Below are 21,469 nucleotides of genomic sequence, written 5' to 3'. Positions count from 1 at the left end.
CCCTGCGACTACAGCAGCCTTACACACATATCTTACCCGTTTTACAGTAGGCATCTTTGTCTTTTAAAAATTACAAATCGACGCTTGCCCACCTAATGACACAGCACTTTGGGAAGAAAAGCAGAGTGGACATACTACTGTACTGACAGTCTTCGGAGTAACGTGCTTGTAATTGACTGGAGAAGTAAGTGTTTGTTGTTGTTTATCCATGGATATCGTTTTCTTCTTCTTTTCTTTAGTCTACTTTTGGATCATTAAAGTAAGATTTTAAATGAACCCTACTCTTTGAAGGCGTCTATTTTCTGACTGCATGTGGTATATTTAATTTGAATTCTGGAGAATTAAACTACGCACACATCTCCTTTTGGACTTTGTGAGAAGAAATGGGATCTGGCAACATCACAGCTAACAAGGCTGGTGTGACTACTGGGAAACCCCGCTGCCGATAAGATTACGTTAAAGGAAAATCCCTATTAAACAATCTGTAGAAGAAACTTCAATTCTGACTCAAGAATGGCCAGAAACACTTCTCTGTACTTTCGAATCGTGGAAGGAAGAAATCTACCTGCAAAAGATGTGTAAGTTACAAAAATGTAAACCGACACTTCTTTATTCGAATTTACTTTTGAATTGACCCTAGCCCCCAGAATGAACTTGAACAGAATTAAACTTGTATGTATATAGATAGATAGATAGATAGATAGATAGATAGATGTATACGTATATAGACAGATAAATATATATAGATATAGATATGTGTGTGTGTGAATTGTATAAATTAGTATTGCTGCGAATGTTGTATGGGCAAAATTCACTCGTTTTTGTGCACAAAATCAACAGGGTTGTGCATCAGGTCTCCAATGTACACAAGAAACAAACTTCAGCAAATAAGTTACATTGGCAAACAGCAGAATCTTTACAGCTTTTTTCCTCTCTCTCTTTATATGTATAGTAACACCTATAGTCTAATTTTGAACGTGATATCGACCTAGTAGCATTAATGTATGTTTTAATTGTTAGATTTTTTTTTTTTATCAGCCCAGAGTTTGCAAAAAGCATTATTGCAAGTCTTAGGCAAGCTGTGATGGATAATACATGAGAACACAGCGCAACTACGGTGCCAATATAAGTAGACAACTGCAGATAACTTTAAAATTGTTGATGTAAAGGGCAATGCACACCAGATGTCTGAAATCACATAATTTATTGGCCGTCATTACATGGAATGGCTTGGGTGAATCAGTGCTACAGCTTTAAATGACACCATTGATTAATAAGTATGGTCTTTATTATTATTATTTTAATTAAAAGCACTACTATGTTTCAAACGAAAAATTCGAGGAATGCTTTGTCTTCAACTGGAAAATGTCATATACTACAATAACAGCCTTCAGCTACTGTCTTTTATGTAAAAAATGTTTAATACTTGCTGTTTCTTGTCTTTCCTTTTGCAGCTCTGGTACAAGTGATCCGTACTGTATTGTGAAAGTAGATAATGAGGTCGTGGCCAGGTAAGTCTATATAAGTATGCTATGTATTCTAATCGTTGTTCCCATTTTGCAGTGGGTGGGGGGTGGGGGGTAATTAACACTTTGTATGCAGAGCAAAACTCTTTCCAGGAAAAAAGAATGTAACCATGTACCAATGTAGCAAGGGACAACATAGCAGTGGAAATAGATATAACAGGTACAACTTTCCCCCCAACACCCACACAGGTGGATTTTAGCAGGATTTGAACATTTTTATTTTTGAAATAGAAAAGTAGAGAACATGTTGCTCCAGATAAAAGAGCAGTCCTGATAGTCTAGGAAATCCAAAGCCATATCTGTGTGCAGTTCCTGACACAAAGATATGCATAATAAAATAAAATCAGACAGTGATACTAAAATGAAATGCCACCACAAATTGTGCAAGACTAAAATGTATTTTCTTGTTGGAATATTGATTAATGCATTTCAGTGATGGGGCACTGCAAAGTTTTGTCAGATTGTGACTGAAACAAATTCCTATCTTGCAAAAGCTTGTAATTGAGTCAGCCCAGTCTAAATGCAAACAGCATGTTTTAATCGCCTTTGTTTTCAAGCCTCCCTTTCTTCTCCCCATGTAATACACAGCCATCAGACTGTAAAACAGCCAGTGCAGTGAAATCTGAAGGTAGCTCCTGAACACTTGGCTGTGTTAGGCAGTGTGGAATTAGCGATCTGCAGGTGTGAAGTGAGTGAAAAAATGCTGCTCTAAAATAACAGATTTAGCGCTTACTTCATTCTCTCTTGTCATCAAGTTGCATCTAGCTTATATTTTTATTCAGTGCACATTTCACACACATACATGTTAGATCTGAGGTCTTCAGGAGAGGTGCAGTATTCCATGCACTTAATGTGTGCCCACCAGAAGCAATGGTCGCACTGGACCTAAAACAAATCAAGGAGAGTAATGAACTTTCTTTATATCAAATATATTAGGTAATAGTTGTTACTATTCAGGCTCAATCAAATGTAAAATCAACAATGGTTATATGTGTTATCTAGTTGTGTTTTGCTGTTACTGCTGTTTAAAAGTTTTTAATTCCCTACGAAAAAAACGGAAATCAGCTTCCAGGTCATAAATATTACTCGTGAACTAGGACTTTGGAGATAGACCCACGATTTCTCTCACTTCAAGAATCCTGATGTCACGAATGTGGAAATAGAAGCAAGCAACACGATCCATGGCATCCAATTCCTTTATAAAGTGTAATAAAACGCAAATCATTGATTAATTCAATAATGTTTGCCTCCTTAAGTACAATGATGTTTTTCAACAGTTTTTTTCACCTGGGCTAATGACACTATGACTGTCATTAGCCATAACTCAGTCGCCACAATACCACTAACTTTATGACATTAAAACCACACATTTTCTTGATACCTTCTGTATTTCAGTTTATCTGAATGTTGTATGTATGTTTGTAACTGTGATTATCTGAAGATAATTATTACAAGTACAAAAGTGTATGCAGAAAACCTCCATCTTGGCGTTTGAACGGGTTAATTCGAGGTCATTGCGTGAACACTGTTAGGTTGTTGCTCCGACCAAGTAAGTGGTTTCTACCGTAATTTCCACATGATGTGAACGCAGGGTAAGTTACTAAGTTGGATTTAACGGCGTGTATGGGGCCACTGCACAGGTGCGATTTCAGAAAGCAGCACATCCTGACAGGCAGCTTAAGTGGTCAGATTGACCTGATAAATTGACCTACCCAATCAAGATGAGCTACCCGCAAGATGAGCTATGCGCATGCACACTTTTGTTAGGAAGCTCATTTTGACAAGTAGCTCAGTTTGTCAGAACACCGGCTCTGGCACATTTGCTGCCCTAGGCGAGATTTGGGGATGGCACCCCCCAACTCGAAAACATTACTTCAATATTACATTAATTTCATATATTTACAACAATTTTCTTTGTTTATTGCTAGTTAAGGCCAGTGATGGACTGGCGTCCTGTCCTGGGTGTATTCCTGCCTTGCGCCATATGCCTGCCGGGATTGGGTCCAGCTTCCCCACAACCGTCACCAGGATAAGCGGTTTCGAAGATGGATGAAGGATGGATGGATATTGCTAGTTAATTAAATAGTCACTAAATACAGTCAATACATCAATACAGTTATACACGTGAACACACGTTCATTAATGCAGCACACAATTAAGGAATTTATCGACAATTAACACTCAGATAATTCTACTATTTTTTTCCATTGATTTACCATTGAAGTTGAACAAAAACTGTGATAGTAAATATTTTTTTTTAACTTGTATCTCCATTAAAATTAAAGATAATTGAATTAAACTTTCTGCAAAACCAGGTTAAAGCATCTTAAGAAGAATGAGCCAGTAACCCTTTTGGTAGACAGTGGGATTCTTTTAAATAACTACTTTCTAATAATTTAATCATCATGAAACTTTGTCAGTATTTAGATAAAACATAATTTTAAATGTCCATTTACCTTTTTATTGTGTCCAAAATTTATTTGTGACAGAGGAAGGTGGAAATGGACCGATATTTTTAAAGGAAGCGCAAACTATGACAGAGTTGATAGAATAAAATATTGTAAAGCGAGGTAGTAGAAGGTGATTTCTCCTACGTTATCGCCAGGAATCACAGAGAAATTCTGCCACAAAACGCAAAAGAAAGCTTGTTTTCTGGGATTGCCTCTGGAGATTGTCCTACTGGTTGTTCTGCTGGCTGTGTATTGCATAGATTTTGCCAAACCTAGATTAGCTAAACTAGCCTAAATGGTCATTATGACATACTCCTGTTTTGAGATTTTTTCCCCTCCTCCTCCTTTCTTTTTGACAGTTTTGATGGTGTTTTCATTACAATGCTGGCTGCTCAGTCATCCCACAACTTATGTCCTCTCGACTTACGTAATTCTGCATTTACATTGTCAACATTTGCACTGAGCATGGGTGGAAGCCCCAGAGTTTCATGCTGCAGTGGGTGCTGTTAAATTCAGCATTTTGAATACTCCTTTTACACAAGTAATTACGGTATGTTCTAAGTTCAGTTTTCTAATACTCCATTTATACGTATAATTATGGTGTGTTCGTTTTCCTGGGATACCTGGGATGTTGAGAACGAGAAATATGTGGAGACAATAAATTGTGTTAAATTGCGACTTGCAAGGAGCCTGTGAAGCGCTGGTGCCTTTAAAAAAAAAAATAATAATAATAATTCTTCGCCAGACTGCACCCCTACGACAGATGGCGCCCTAGGCGACTGCCTTATCTGCCTATTTCATGAGCTGGCCCTGGGTGTATGTGTGCGTGTGGAACAGCTATTCTGTGATCAGGTGTCTGGTCTCTACTGCAGAGACTATAGCATAGGGTGAGCGGTGAGAACCCGATCCAGCGCTGGCCTTTCAGCCCTAAGCAGGTTACCATAGCGAAGTGCATACATTTTTTCAGGGAGCACAGGGATGTACAACCTGACAGCTGCAGAGTGTGTGCACCCTGTTAAGAGGGAGCACACTCAAAAGGGAGGGGCTTGGCACCATTCTTAGCTTAGCTCTGCTTGAGTTATTCCTCTACAGCTATGTTTCAACACTATGCAGTGGTCTTGATTCCTGCTCGTGTCATTGCTAACTTTGGCCGGGAGTGCCCAGAGTGTGAAGGACAATTAGCATAAGCATACTGGGTAGTACAGAAAATAGAGATTTCTTTCACTGTGTGCAGATCAGTAAATACGTGTGCTGAAGAAATTGTTGATTGCAAATTGGGTGGAAAAGGCTGTGAACTAAACTGGCAATTGTAAATTTAAAAAATAGAAAATATAATGGGCTTTTAGGACTATAAACAAGAGTCACACTAAAAGAGTTGGACAGCTCACTTTGGTACTTTGGTGGTTTAAAAGGTTCTTAGCCTAATACAGAGGAAATATTAGACACCATTGCTACTGAGGCTACTGATTCCAAGATGATTTCACTCTTACATTCAAGTCACAATATTCTTATCTTACTTTGTTACTTATGCTGGATATTTACATGGATGCTGAAAATCTCCACCAAACCAAGCATTATGTATCCTAATTATCACTTTCAACAGGAATTAACTTGAGAAGCAATTTAGATTTTTATATCCAAAACACCAAGTATCTAGATATATATTTTAACTGTTATTCAGCTTAATTCATCCAAGAAGAAGAAGACCCAGAGGAAGAAAATATATAAATAAAAACACAAGGCACAGAAAAGGAAACACAAAATTGTCAATCTCACGTTTTAAGCAGTTTTGAATATATTCAACATGGACTATTAATGGGGTTGCTCCATTGTTATGTTTATTGTTTAAAAGGGAAGAAATTACTTTAAACAAACACTCATCTTTAAAGGTTAATTGCTTGGTTGAAGACCACTCAGATCCCTGTTAGCTGCATTGTCTGTGTTTAATGAATATAATGACTTTCAAAACAAAAGCTTTTAATGTTTTCTTCAAAATGAAATTAGGCCCATCCTAAATATTCATGTAGTCAGATAATTTTATGTAGTGGAATTAAGAGAGAGTGATACGCCTTTTGAACAGGGTTGTAGTGGAGGGTAAATGCACGTAAATGCCGTTTACGCAGCTTTTTATTTGTGAAATAGCGTTTACTCAACATTTTCATTTAATTAATTATCGTTTACCTACTTATTACCAATTTCCCAGCATTGCTCAGCCACGCAAAGTATGCTCGTTATGTTCGCCTGCGCATGCTCGATTTGCCTTTCAAGCGTGCACTGATTCATCTGTCCAACAGAAAACTCCGCTCATCCGTGTCCCGCTATACACTGCCGATGTAGAACTAGCCAACCTCTGCTTAGAACCAGCCAGTGCTGGCGGCAACAATCGCTCTCAGTCAGATATAGATAACAGACATACGAAACTTTTTTAAACGTCCATTAAAAAAAAAACAGGCTCTTGGATAAGGAGGTATCAAATGGTAAATAAAATACTGTAGTTTCTGATATTCTGATAAACTGCAAATATTAGTTTCATGTGTAACAGTTATGTATTGTACATTAATACATTATCATCACATATTATATCTACACTAGTGCTCTTTAGCACTTCAAAATTCTTACTGTATTTGTTGTGTAGCTCATATCAGATAATTATTAATGTGAATAAAAATATTTTAATATCAACATTTGCAAATCATATATTTTGTGGAATGTGTGTTCAGTCCAGATTATTTTTTTTAGATTAATAACCTGATTAATTACCTACACTAGGCCTTCCTTTTTAGTAGACTTGCATCAAATGCAATGAATTGATACTGTTTAAAAATTTAATGTTTTCGATTATATTGATGAATGATTTGTCGTATCAAAATTATCCAGAGAAATTCATAGTTTAACCACTTTTTTTTACCACTACATCACTGCTTTTGAGTCTTTGTGTTACACACTGTGCCCAAAAGGGCAAACGATAAATCAATCTGACCTGAAATTTTCTAAATAGATGTGTCATTTGCAGGAGTCTCAACTGTAGAGGATTTATTCTACGTTATCCAAAGAGACTCAGAGATTCAGGTTGATTATAAGCTGTAGATATTATATTCAATGCATGCAAGGAAAGAGTAACCCATCACTCATGAAGCGATAAAGCAACTCTTAAAGAAATGGCAGTATACTGAAATATATCCATATAGTTTTTGTGGGTGTATTGATTGGGAGATATTCAAATAAATATTTAAAAAAATGATATGTGAATGACTCAGTTGCAATGGTTATGAACGTGTGCTTTCAGATATGTTGTGTGTGGAGATTCCATGTCAAAAATACCAACTGGGACGCCATGCTGGTCGAAGCAGTCAGGCACCACTCTAAACTGCCCTGCACTTCCCAAAATAGCAGAAATTTAGTGAAATATGTACATTTAATGATGCTGTCTGTCAGGTCCAGGGGCTCCAGGGGTGCAGATCCAATTGTAGTATCTAAAGGACAGTACAAGTAGGAAGAGGCGAAAGGCGTGGTCGGGGGCACAAGCAGAATGTTAATCGATCAGCTGAACAAGGCAGACAAGAAATGAAGGTCAGGCTTAGGTCAAGAATGCAGTTAATAAGTCAGAGGATATATCAGAATGCTCGGAATTGTTATTTGGGAGGCAAAACAAGACTTCACCCATATGAAAGGAACAGGGGAGTTTAAATACCAAGGCTCATGAGGACTAAAATCCCTGCTATAGCCAACGCTCACCAGAAAGAGAGCTAAAAATATACTAATGTATTTGTATTAAAAGTACACCACCATTGATAACATACACAAATCAAAGTTTAATGTTTACATATTTCATCCGGAAATGTGGGGTTTGCTTTATAAACACACTCACAGTATATTTATGTGTAAGCACTGGTGATCAAAGTTATGAGGACACCAGTAAATGTTTTCATTGAAAGCACTAAAACGGGGAAGTTCACATAAACCATTAGCTCCAGAAAAACGGAATCTGTTTCCATAAGCTCATGAATCAATTAGACAGGAATGAATATTGAATGATAGGAAGTGATGATCAGAGAACAGAGTCTGCAGTAAGCGTGGTGTGAGTGACCTCTGGTGGCAAACTTGGCAATGGTTGAACAGTGAGTGTTTCATTACCCCTCTCTCCACGGGCGGCACCTGGTGCTCTGGACTGCTGGAGCTGGGGACAACCAGACATGAGCCTGGGACAACCGGACATGAGCAGTCTCCCGAAACCAATCATCCATTGCTGGGACATCGGTGTTCTCCGTAGTCCCTGGAACAGAGGCAGCTGATAACCTAAAATACATTGAAATGGCATGAGTCCCATTGAGGAATGAATGTGAGAATTCTGTGTGTATTCAGCCCAAGGAAGAAACCAGCTCCACTCCAACTGGTGTTGACTGCAGTAAGTTTGGAGAAATCGTCCAATCTCTTGATTCATCCTTTTGGTTCATCTGTTGGTCTGCAGGTGGTACCCCAGGGTGGTACCCTGAAGAGAGGCTGATATTAATATGTAGAGTTCTGAAGAAGGCTATCCAGACCCGGGAAGTAAATTGGGGACCCCTGTCTGAAACAATATCATCAGGTAAGCCGTAAAATCTGAAAACTTAGGAAAAGAGGAATTCAGCAGTATTGAGAGCAGTGGGAAGATCTTTCACGGGTGTGAGTCTGCAGACTTTAGAAAATCTACTGTCTAAAGTCTACTGCCATGAGGATGTTGGTATAGCCATTAGAATTAAGGAAGATCTGCAATTAAATCGATTGATATGTGAGATCAGGGTCTGCTTGGGATGGGAAGAGGTAGACCGGAAGGGAGATGGTGAGGGGACAAATCGAGAGACATCAAAGTGTGCAAAGGTGTAACATGGACCACCAAAACCTTTGTTGATCCAGGGAAAGTGTACGGCAGACTCCAGGATTTCCAGAGGTAGTGGAAGAGTGGAGACAATGTTGGACCTGGGGACGAATGGAAGAAGGGACATATAAAGGAGAAACTGGGAAATTAAGTGGTGGTGGGTCAGCAGCTTGCGCTCGCTGGATGTGGTCCACAATGTCCCATCGAATGGGTACTGTAATACAGGAAGGGGGAGAATAAGTGCAGTGCTGACAGGGAGAGGATGACAGTCAAATTGCCGGGAGAGCACATCTACTTTAATGTTCTTTGAGCCGGGTCGGTAAGTTAGTGTTAAGTCAAAACGAGTAAAAAATTATGCCCAGCGCGCCTGACGGGGATTTAGCTGTTTCATAGATCGAATATATTCCAGGTTTCCATGATCTGTCAGAACCAGGAAAGGATGTTGGGACCCCTCTAACCAATGCCTCCATGCTTTTAATGCAAGTTTCATTGCTAGAAGCTCCCAGTTCCCAATATCATAATTGTGTTTGGAGGAGTGAGTTTCTTAGAGAAAAAGACACAGGGCTGTGTCATTGGGAAAGAACTGCCCTGATGGGACTTTCTGAGGCATTGACCTCCACAACAAAAGGGATAGATGTGTCAGGATGATTTAGTATAGGAGCGGTGGTGAAAAGAGTCTTCAGTTGAGCGAAGGTTTCTGTGGCTGTTCAGTCCAGGACAGAGTGCGAGTGGAATCTCTGAACAAAGAGGTTAAAGAGGAAGTCACTGAGCTAAAGTTCTGAATAAAATGGTGGTAGAAATTTGTGAAGCCTAGAAATCACTGTAATTCTTTCACTGTCTGTGGTTGGGGCCATTCATTGACGGCTTTAACCTTGGCCGGGTTCATGTGCACACCGTTGGTACAGCTATCCAGATCCAATTGCGGTATTCGAAGGACAGTACAAATAGGAAGAGGTGAAAAGCGTGCAGAGGGTTAATCGATCGCTGAACAAGGCAGACAAATCAATCCAGGAAAGGAGTGTTACACTGTTAGATATTGCATTGTTGCATGTAAACAGCAGTGCATCCATCCCGACAATGTAAACCTAAGAGGGAGAGGGTCATTTAATCTGTGACTCAAGTATAGTGTCTCGAGTAAGGTCAAACACACATTCAGTCATGGATATGTATGCAAAATGTTCATGTAAAAAGTATGTGTTTTTAACCTAAACTGTTTATTAGTTATCACTTTGTATTTGTTCCTAAATCTATTTCTTCAACATGTACAGTACAGAAATGTTTTGTGATGTGCACTATTTAAATGTTTGTGTCTTGTCTCTGCCATAAAGTTGGGCAGCACTAAAATGTTTTGCAGCAAGGTGGGGGGCCCCACAATCAAATCTTGCCTATGCCCCCAAAAGGTTAGGGCCAACCTTGGCTGTTATTTAATGTTACTGAAAGAGATTGGAGCTTTCAAAGCTTCTACTAAATATTAGGCTATATTTGGACATGTGACCAGGGGCCAGTTGGGCTCAGTCTAATATACACTTACCTAAAGAATTATTAGGAACACCTGTTCAATTTCTCATTAATGCAATTATCTAACCAACCAATCACATGGCAGTTGCTTCAATGCATTTAGGGGTGTGGTCCTGGTCAAGACAATCTCCTGAACTCCAAACTGAATGTCTGAATGGGAAAGAAAGGTGATTTAAGCAATTTTGAGCGTGGCATGGTTGTTGGTGCCAGACGGGCCGGTCTGAGTATTTCACAATCTGCTCAGTTACTGGGATTTTCACGCACAACCATTTCTAGGGTTTACAAAGAATGGTGTGAAAAGGGAAAAACATCCAGTATGCGGCAGTCCTGTGGGCGAAAATGCCTTGTTGATGCTAGAGGTCAGAGGAGAATGGGCCGACTGATTCAAGCTGATAGAAGAGCAACTTTGACTGAAATAACCACTCGTTACAACCGAGCTATGCAGCAAAGCATTTGTGAAGCCACAACACGTACAACCTTGAGGCGGATGGGCTACAACAGCAGAAGACCCCACCGGGTACCACTCATCTCCACTACAAATCGGAAAAAGAGGCTACAATTTGCACAAGCTCACCAAAATTGGACAGTTGAAGACTGGAAAAATGTTGCCTGGTCAAATAAGTCTCGATGTCTGTTGAGACATTCAGATGGTAGAGTCAGAATTTGGCTTAAACAGAATGAGAACATGGATCCATCATGCCTTGTTACCACTGTGCAGGCTGGTGGTGGTGGTGTAATGGTGTGGGGGATGTTTTCTTGGCACACTTTAGGCCCCTTAGTGCCAATTGGGCATCGTTTAAATGCCACGGCCTACCTGAGCATTGTTTCTGACCATGTCCATCCCTTTATGACCACCATGTACCCATCCTCTGATGGCTACTTCCAGCAGGATAATGCACCATGTCACAAAGGTTGAATCATTTCAAATTGGTTTCTTGAACATGACAATGAGTTCACTGTACTAAAGTGGCCCCCACAGTCACCAGATCTCAACCCAATAGAGCATCTTTGGGATGTGGTGGAACGGGAGCTTCGTGCCCTGGATGTGCATCCCACAAATCTCCATCAACTGCAAGATGCTATCCTATCAATATGGGCCAACATTTCTTAAGAATGCTTTCAGCACCTTGTTGAATCAATGCCACGTAGAATTAAGGCAGTTCTGAAGGCGAAAGGGGGTCAAACACAGTATTAGTATGGTGTTCCTAATAATCCTTTAGGTGAGTGTAGGTTTATGCAACCTGACTCAGGACTGTGTACATTATCAGGAACAGTTGGTGCAAATTAAGCCAATTCCACAATAAATTCTGAATACAGGGCTCCATTTTGCGACCATTTTTTGAGACTGTGCGAGTATTTTTTACAACTACTCGCACATGTGCGACCGGCAAATTTGACTTAAAAAAAAAAAAAAAAAAAAATCATGTTGAAAAACGAGGAGGGAGCGAGTCTGCTAGAGTTGGCCAATGTTAGCGTTTTTCCACCGACAAGGAGCCGGTGCCTAATCTGGAACCGCTCCGCGCTTTTCCACCGCAGAAGAACCGGCTCCCGGCCGCACGGAACGCTTTTTCTGGCACCAACAACTTGCTGGTCTGGAACCAAGGAACCATGACGCAGGGGCCGAGGGGCGGGTAAAGTCATCTCCACAGACGAGTGACAAGTGATTTGCACATGATTAATACTTTATGAATACATTCATTTTCTTCGCACAGGGCGAATTACACAAAACATACATATTTTACAGTAAGAGAAGATCAAATACATAATATGTTACAGTGATGCGCTTTACGAGCGATACATGCCAGCAGAGTACTGACAATGCATTATTATGATTATTATGATGATTATTATTATTATTATTATTATTATTTTGTATTTGTTAGCAGACGCTCTTATCCAGGGTGACTTTCAACACATAAGAGTATTGCTGCGGAGTCTGGCAACAGAGACAATGCAACAATGAATTGGGACCATCATCCCAGACTTCATCAATAAGCACAATTTCCCATCAAACCATTATGACATTAACATCACCTGAGATCATCTGACAGTTTATTGATCTGCCCACGACTGCAAATACCCGCAAAACAGACGCATTCATAATCAATAGGCTAGCATATACTCATTGTTTTTTAAACAAGAATACAACTAAATATAACGCCACAAAATGAATTAAAATGTATCCACTCATACAAAGTATATTCATAATGAACTGTGTGCATGGTGACAAATGCATGTTAACTCTATCTTGTATTTTATTCAATACAGTAAAAGTGTCTGAAATAGCGAATCCCTTAATGCATCATTAAAATAAATAAAAATAAACGTCTGCGTTATCTGAGCATATTCGTATAGTTTTATTTTCGTTTCTGCTTGTCTACATGTGATCTCACGTTTTTTGTTTTGTTTTTACAATGTATCTGTGCTGTGTCGCTGAATTAGTTTAATTTTGATGGTTAAATAGGGTTTCAAAGACAGTCATGGTGGTGATTATTACTGCCGTGTGTTGCAAAAAGTCAGACTAAATCAAAACTTTGACCTACTCGCGAATAGGTCTAGGCCTTCAAGAGAACTTTATATACCCGATCCACCTCAAACTTGAGCTAGTGGTTGAATGGTCCAATGGGACTAATTAGTTCACCTCCCCATTAGCCACGCAGACATGTCAAAGATTTCTCCCTTCATCTCCATGCAGGACAGCCACGGTATGGAAGAACTTGAACCCATTCTGGGGAGAGGAGTACACCCTGCACCTACCAATGGGTTTCCACAATCTCTCCTTCTATGTCATGGATGAAGACACCATTGGGTAAGAGATCACAGGGCTCTTAAAACTAACAACCGTCAGTCAACCATTTCATCACTTAAAAGAATAACAGTGGTTTTTCAATGTCCAGGTAGGCACATCGATGGGGCATCCATTTTTGGTTTGTGTTCAAAGGGTTTTGAGTTCTTAACTCCAGGATTTATCAGAGGTCTGGCATTCCATTCAGGGACAGTCATTACATTCTCCTGGTTACTGTAAATACCTGCATCAGTGACAAGTCCTAACTCGGGCAGTATTTCACAACCTTTTCCAGTCTAAGGCATCCTACTTAACTTCACATTTAGTGTCTGCCATCCTGCCTTGCTTGGCCCATTATAAACTTTAAAACAAACTTTATTCATGGTGAAATGCAGGTTTGTTTAATCCTAGCAGGAATGTATTTAATAAAAAACAAGAATATAAATGATGATGATGATTATTATTATTATTATTATTATTATTATTATTATTATTATTATTATTATTATTATTAGTAGTAGTAGTAGTAGTATTGTTGTTATTATTATTATTGCCAGAGTTGGGATTAAGTCACACATATGCAAACCACAAGTAAATCTCAAGCCTTAACTTCAAAGTCAAGTCTCAAGAAAACAGTGTATAGAATCATGCAAGATAAGTCAAGTGAATCAAACAGGTCAAGTCGAGTCTCTGAAAAGATTAAAGCAAGTCAATTTGAGTTAAGTCAAGCAATTGAGAATTAACTCATAAAAAATATTTTTCCCACAGACAAATGGGCATATCTAATGAAAGTTCTGAAACTTAATTAGAAGAACATACTACTTTAAACTAAATTCCAAGGGCTGGGGAGAGGCCTAATACTGTTTTATAACTCCATAACCTAACTTCACAGTAACTACAGAGCCCAAGTGAAACCCTCCAGAACCTCCATTGAAAATTAGCTAGTTTGCTAGGATGTCACCGATTCTAAACTCTACCTGAGAAAAACACCACTGGTTACCTTACATTTTAATGTAACTGGATAATTACCCAAAGTTAACTATCTAGGTATAAATTGAAATTATACCTAGATAAATTATTTTGAATTTTCTGATTTATTTTGTCTTGATTTTCTCTGTTTTTGATTTCTAACACCATCGGAACATTATAAATTAGAAAGCATGGGGGGATAATAGGGATAATTAACAACAGTGTAAATGGAAGCACTTAGAATTTATCCCAGCACTTTGGAGAAAACATGCAGAATGGTCCACAGTTATGTTATTTTATTTTGTTACTCTCTTGCATAAATCCTCACTATGATACATAATTGTGAACCCCCGCCCCTGTCAGTGTCAGAGCTAATGGCTTAATGGAAAAGCATGAAAAACTATTTTTGCACTTATCGGCTCCAATACATGAATGGAATTTTGGGGTTTGGCAGAGAATTTTGTTTTTCTTTATTCTGATGATTAAAAAAAACTATACTGATGAATGTATTTTAAATGTTTAGCTTAGCACAGAGCGTAATTTCTGCATAGTATGCAACATCGTCCTCTTGTGATCAGAGTCTAAATATACTTTAATAAACTTGTGCTCAACGCCAACATTTAAAACAAACTTTTAGTAAAATATCATATTGGCGGCTTTAGCTTATTTTATTCATGTATTTATTTATTGTTAGTTTTGCCTGTTTATGTCATAACAGTAAATTATACATAATGGCAAAAAATATACAATTAAAACCAATAGAAGATTGAGTCTCTGCCAAGTCATCCATGCCAAGTCGAAGTCGAGTCCAGAGTAGCTTACATGCAGTGTTTCTGACTCATGAAATGAAAATGCGTGTGCAATTTTGGTTCATAAATGCGGGATAATTGCAGTCAAAACACCAACAGAAAAGACAGGCCTAATAAGAGCAAATGATGAAAACACAGGAGATCCACAACCATATGATCATGTCAAACTGCATTTCATGTTCTGCATCTAAAAAAACAAACAAAACATAAAAACAGGGCCGTTATTAATCTATGCCATGGTTTTGATTTTGTCATTGTTCACTGTTTATGTAAAAAAACTTTATTTTATTCTGCTAGCATGGCTAATTTGAATATGAAATTAACCATGATTGCAAGCGCCACCATTGTCTCACCTGGCATTCTTCAATGGCTTCTTGTTGCAATCTGCTGAATTTTCTAATTTAGTCTAAGGCAGGATTTCCTAATCCTGGTCATAGAAGTTCCTATGTGACATGTTTAGAATTATCAAGCCCTTAATTGAAGTTCATTTAGCTTCTGCTCTCTGCTTTTGGTTTCAAAAATGCTTTGCTTTAGGAATATTGTTGTTCAGACATGGAGCAAACTTTTAGTGCAGCCTGTCCTCAACTTGTAAACAGTCACTGTCAGGGGTGTAAAGTAATGATGTAAAAATAATTTGTACCTGTACTACAGTAGGTTTTTCAAGTATTTATACTTTACTTAAGTATGTATTATTTATGGCTAATTTTACTTTTACTCCACTACATTTATGAACAAAATAATGTACTACATTTCCCACAGACGACTCCGTTACTGTTACTCACTTCCGGTAGGTCATTGATATGAATATTAAACCGGCTATATGCTTCATTCTGCAATTCCATAAACACACTCACTTTACCATTTGGAAAAAAAACGTATTTTGATGGGCCTTTACACAGTAGAAAGGCGTGGTCAATTTGACCATTTAGGTTTGCATTCAAAGTAGTATGCCCACAACGAAAAAAAAAAGAAGTTTCACCGCGCAGCTGCATGAAAAAAAATCTAACGTTAATAATCGGTGTGCAAAATGAATAGTTTAGCCGTGCTCACAACCGCGTGGAAAAACTGCAACGTGCCGGTGAGTTTGACGAGTTACGGGAGAAACAGAAGGACACGGATACCCGCTCCGAGCACAGAGAAGTGAGGATTGATCTGAAGCGCAGCTGTACCTACGTCTGAGCGGCAGGGCACCGATAAGTCGTGGCAGTGCAGTGTACAGTATTGTTTGATTTCCGCGATTGGAAATGCATTGTATTAGCATGGGAAAGTGTTATTTTGGTAATTAGCAGGTGTTTTGTGTTGCATTAGATCAATGGGTATTGTGCATGTAGCTGTGTAGCATTGTCATTACATTTTTTTTTAGCCGGTTATGAATTGTCCATGTTGTTAAGCGGTGCAGTAACCTGTATTCTTGTGGCAGGTATAGTTCTCAAGTCTCATACATTGCCACTAAAATCTTAAGCATTTGCCCCAAACATTGTTGCGCCCACCCCGACTCTGGCTCCTGCTTTATCTGCAGTATCTGTTACCGCATTTTTTGTATGTGACAAATCTCATGCATTGACGTTTTGAAAACTTGAGACCTATGCATCCACATTAGTGTAATTGTAATATCAATTATTGTACATCCTGTGTTATCATCGACCGAAAATAGTTGTGCCCCCTCAGTCCTTTCTGATGCCCCCTTGCAAGATAATCCTGCCTCCGGGCCTGGAAAGAGATTAGCCTACACTCGCCCTAATTTGGTTCATGTCTCCGACCTTAACAATTTCATAAAATGTCGCATCCTTCTACAGCGCTCGTCCTGCGTCAGACATGAATATAAAATCTGTTGGTGGTTCACACTGGACGAGCGGAAATGGTAGAACTGCCTGTATTTCAATAGCAGTTTAAACAATATACTTTCTAGATTTTTTCGCCGCGACTGGAAAGAATCTGACCAATCAAAAGTGATGTCAACCCACATGGTTACATGCACTGTATATGCGCATGCCCCATAACAAACAACGTGGACAACGAGAAGTTAATTTGAAGTACAGCAATATCTGTTATTGTATCATTGTAAATTAAAAGACATCCATTAAAAAGAAAATGTGTGGGTGAACATCTCAGCAGCTTTACTTTAATGACAGCTGTCCATAAAAGATACATTATTAATAAATAATATGCATAATTAAATATGATTTTTATTCACATTATTCACATTATTATTTACTTTATGATATAAATAGCACAATTGTATATGAGAAAAGGTCCGAAATCATGTCCATGGTGATGTTTACACTTTATATAAAACAAAAGTTTTTAAGATGGCTTTTTAAGTAGCTACTTTTTTACTTTTACTCAAGTACTGTTTGAACGGGAGACTTTTTACTTTTACTGGAGTAAGTTTTTGATAGAATATTTTTACTTTTACTCAAGTATGACTTCCGACTACTTTTTACACCTCTGGTTATTGTCTTAAATCTGTCTAAGCAACTCTTTATCAGATTAGTTCTGCAAAGACAATGGTGGTGATTATATTGTATCAAACACTCCCAATAAGCATTGCCAATTATTTAATGGCTTAATGAGTTGGTTACATTCCAGACATCTAGTTATTCAAGCAGCTCACCTAATTGAGACAAGGGCTTGGATTAAATCAAACTTGATTTAAAATGCAGCTTCATTTTAGTAAGAGGCTAGTTTCTTCTAATTGGTTTATTCTGCTAGGTTTGTATTTTGCTATTAGCAGGTGGGACAAAGTTTAGATTTAATCCTGCCCAAGTTCTGAAACCTAGCACTTGGTAGTTAAATGCTTTTTCTTATGCCCAATTATCTTATTAGGAGCTTGTTTTAGCGTTAATAAAACACATTATTAAATTAAGGGCTCACAAATCTAACAAATTTAGCATTTGGTTTGAGTGAAAAAAGCACAGGGGTCCCCCAGCACTAGGATAAGGGAAACTTTGGTCTAAGGGAAGACTGGTGCGGATGAGGCCTAGTGATAGTGATATCAATTTGTTCCTACTTTTACTCTTAGGAGTAAAAGCTATTCATAAAGATTCTTTAGAATGAAAAGTCCTCCTAACTCTACCAATATTTAAGAGACCTCATAAGGTCCCATAAATAGTTAGGAGTTGGCAGATGACAGCAATGAGACGACGACTGAGCGCACCTTCTGTGAAAGGAAAGGTGTTACAGCGGTATGACGATGAAGGGTTATTGCGATGATATAGATTGGACAGAAATGGAATATTCTTAAATATTGAAGTCAGGAATACAGTTTCTTCCACCGCTGTCAGAAATGCGGCATCGTCAGCAGAGATAAAGGTGGTGACAATGTTGGGGTGTCTGGCAATAATGACAAGTTTCAGCCCCCCTGCCACGGCAACATTTCCAGTGAGATATGTCAATGTCAAATCTGCAATGGCTGTTCAAATCTAATCCTACAATAAGAATACAATACAATGAGTTACATGGTTACAGTAGGTTAAATAATCAGTATGCCTACATAATATTAGAACAAAGCTTAATAATTCCTAACAGTTAGTAAAATATGTTATATAAACATCCTTGTACTCTGTTCTCCCAACATGCAGAGTATTATACAGTGGGTATATACAATACATAGGGGGCAATTTTACCCCAACAATAAACAAATAAAAGGCTGAGTTAGCTTAGCATATTCATATTGTTTTATTTTCGATTCTGCTTGTCTACATGTGATCTCACATTTTTTATGTGTTATTTTTTTGGGAGTCTCATAGCGAGACGTATTCTAACCTAAACTATCTTTAGGTTAAACTTTGCTAAAAGTTCTAAAGAGTTCTCTGCCTTCATGAAATGGATTAAAGAGCGTATGTAGGGGACCCCTTTTGTATCCCCCAGTGATGGATGAAGGATTGTGGTTTTAACCTATCAAAAAGTGACTACACCTTGTTGATATCCAATCATAAAAATATAATTAACATACACATAGTATTTACAAATACAATTAATATATGTATGATTTTATTTATTTATATTGTAGTTGCATTCAGACTTTGTGTGCTTTGTAGCTTGAAACTCCGAATGACTGACTAAAAGGTTAATCACCTTTAATTGTGGTCAATTGAATCCCAGACAGCGGATGTTATCATCAAATACCTGTGTTTACAAGTCCCCAAGCAAATACGTGTAACATACAAGACCTGATTAACACACAGCCTTTATACTGATTGAGCTGATTTAAGAAACTCAGAGAAAATTACCATATACATCCCCAACAAAACTAATAATACAAGTACTCCATAAAGAGATAAGTAAATATTAACTAATCCATTACATTGTAAACATAAGGAAAAGGAATATCAGTATCAATATAATATAAAAAGCAATAGGTAAAATATCCCATTATAGCTTATAAAACTCTACGTGTTTAGCTAAACCTGAAATTTATCAATGGATTCAATAGGAATCTTAATTGCTTAGTGTAGATTTGACTAGGTGTCTGTTAGTGGTGCAAAATGTTTGCTGGTATGTTTGCATGTCGCCACACAATGCATATTGCTGACAAGAAAACAGGGTGACAGAAAGCCTCAAATTTCAGTCTGCTGAATTATTTATTGTTTACTGTCCACAGCTTAGCTGCAATATAGATATAGTTATCATGGACGGCTTTTTAGCAACACAAGGTCACAGTGGCAAGAGCCAACAATCAACAAAACACTCCAAATATAGAAGTCTCCCATTTTAACAGCATCTTCTCAGCTTGTCACCTTTTAAAAACATTTTAAAAACATTTTCTGTACCAAAATGCAACATTATAAGAATTTTATTTTAATGCATGTTTATGCTACTTATATTTGTGATTTAAAATGTTTAAAAGCTTAAAAACTTATTCATGTATATTGTAAGTCCTTTTGTGATCCCATATTTTATTATTGCAGACCAGGGTTGGTAACCACTGCCAATAGCAAAAAAACAGTGAAGTTGTAACACTGAATGGAGGAATTGACTCAACTCTCATTGACACTGCAGAAGTAAGGCCCTTACAAGGGTTGTTGTTGCATGGCAGGCCGAGGAGACCCTGATTTTGAGCCCACAAATCTCTGGTAATGCTCAGCTAGCTATGCACTGCCTTGAGAGATCCTAGTCATTGGCAACCAATGACATTATCTGCCTACACCTAAACCAGCAATCTCTGGACAATAGTGCTGCTCTGAAAGCTTTCGATCTCATTTTGAGGAAACAACAATGCCTTTTGACATTTCAGCTTCTATCAAGCTCTGATACCTATAGACTTCAATAGTCAAGTTTACAGGGCCTTAAGGGGCAGTTAATTTTTCACCCAAGTGCTTAGTTTTCTCAGGTGTAAGAGCCTAGGAAACTGAGTATCATGTCTTTAAAGGCGGTTGTTGATGGTAAGAAAACAAAATGTCTGAAATTAATTCTGTTGATAAATTACATATTAATCCATTCTGTGACAAAACGAGTTGTCACGGTTACAACACCAGACACACAAACACCTGTATTTCCCTCACTGAATACTCATAACTCACTATCCCACATCAGTATATAGTAACCCTGTTTAATTACCACGCCATAGCTGGGTTTGCTGTTTTCTCTCCGGTAATAATAATCCAGTACGGCAGGAGGTCTGTGTTGTTTGTGGATGCTCCGCTTCATGGAGTGGAAAACCCGCTAACAAACTTTCCTCTTGCTAACAGCAAGGCAAGAGAAGGTTTTGTTTGGATTTCAAATAACCGCCATTATCTGATTAAGTGGAGCAGAGCAAATCCGGGTTCTGTTTACAAGCTTGCTCTGGGTCAAATAAACGTGTTCCGTGAGAAGGGGGAAGACACCTGGGACATTATTATGATTAAACCTTTTTTTTTGGTAGGAAACGGTCTTGTTCATCTGTTTTATTGTTATTTGTGGAAAGATTAATGAAGAAGGTAAAATGTAACAGATAGATCTAACAGTGCTATTTTGATGGATGTATTAATATTACCTGTACAAATGATAGTTGTTTGACCGGTGGGCGGGGCCTAATGGATAAATGGAGCCTCTTGACTACAGCAAAGGGAGAGAGTAGTAGGAGCGTTTTGGAGAGAGAAGGTAGTGCAATACTTAGAAGGAGATTTATTGTAGTACTGGGAGAGTTTTGTTTGTTGTTTTTTTCTTGTTTCTGTGTATTGTTTCCTGTTATTAGTGGAAACCCACTTTTTGTTTTTGTTTGTTTTATTTTGTTTTGTTTTCTTGTTGGTGAACACCTGCTGTATTGTTTGATGTTCACTGTATGTATATATATATATATATATATATATATATATATATATATATATACACAAAATATTTAGTCATAGTATTCTGCTTGAAGGGTGTGCGGGACACTGTAAATAAAAACACCTTATTTTTTACCCTACTTTTGGACTCCGGATATCCCTGTAATTTTTCCTTGGAGAACCTGTCGGCCCCTACCCACACAGGAGAACACGCTTGGTGGGGAGTTGTGTGACACATTCCTACAAATCTAACTGAAAAGGTTAGGACCTGATCAGCCTGATCTGGCCCTTTTGCTGTCTTCAAAAGAC

The 21,469-nt window shown here is 38.2% G+C and overlaps 1 protein-coding gene across 1 annotated transcript in view; it reads left to right on the top strand.

Annotated features, from left to right (window-relative positions):
* The window catches only part of rasal1a (RAS protein activator like 1a (GAP1 like)), a 176,523-nt gene continuing 155,054 nt past the window's right edge, over positions 1-21,469 (top strand). The window contains exons 1-3 of the mRNA XM_066689532.1: positions 1-578; positions 1,455-1,511; positions 13,045-13,158. Coding sequence (XP_066545629.1) covers positions 514-578; positions 1,455-1,511; positions 13,045-13,158 — 236 coding nt within the window. The 5' untranslated portion in view covers positions 1-513. The remainder of the gene's footprint in view (positions 579-1,454; positions 1,512-13,044; positions 13,159-21,469) is intronic.

The sequence above is a fragment of the Amia ocellicauda genome, chromosome 17, assembly GCF_036373705.1.
Source record: "Amia ocellicauda isolate fAmiCal2 chromosome 17, fAmiCal2.hap1, whole genome shotgun sequence".
NCBI classification, from domain to species: Eukaryota; Metazoa; Chordata; class Actinopteri; order Amiiformes; family Amiidae; genus Amia; species Amia ocellicauda.
The sequence above is the reverse complement of the archived record's forward strand: the minus strand, read 5'-3'. Positions and strand labels throughout refer to the sequence as shown.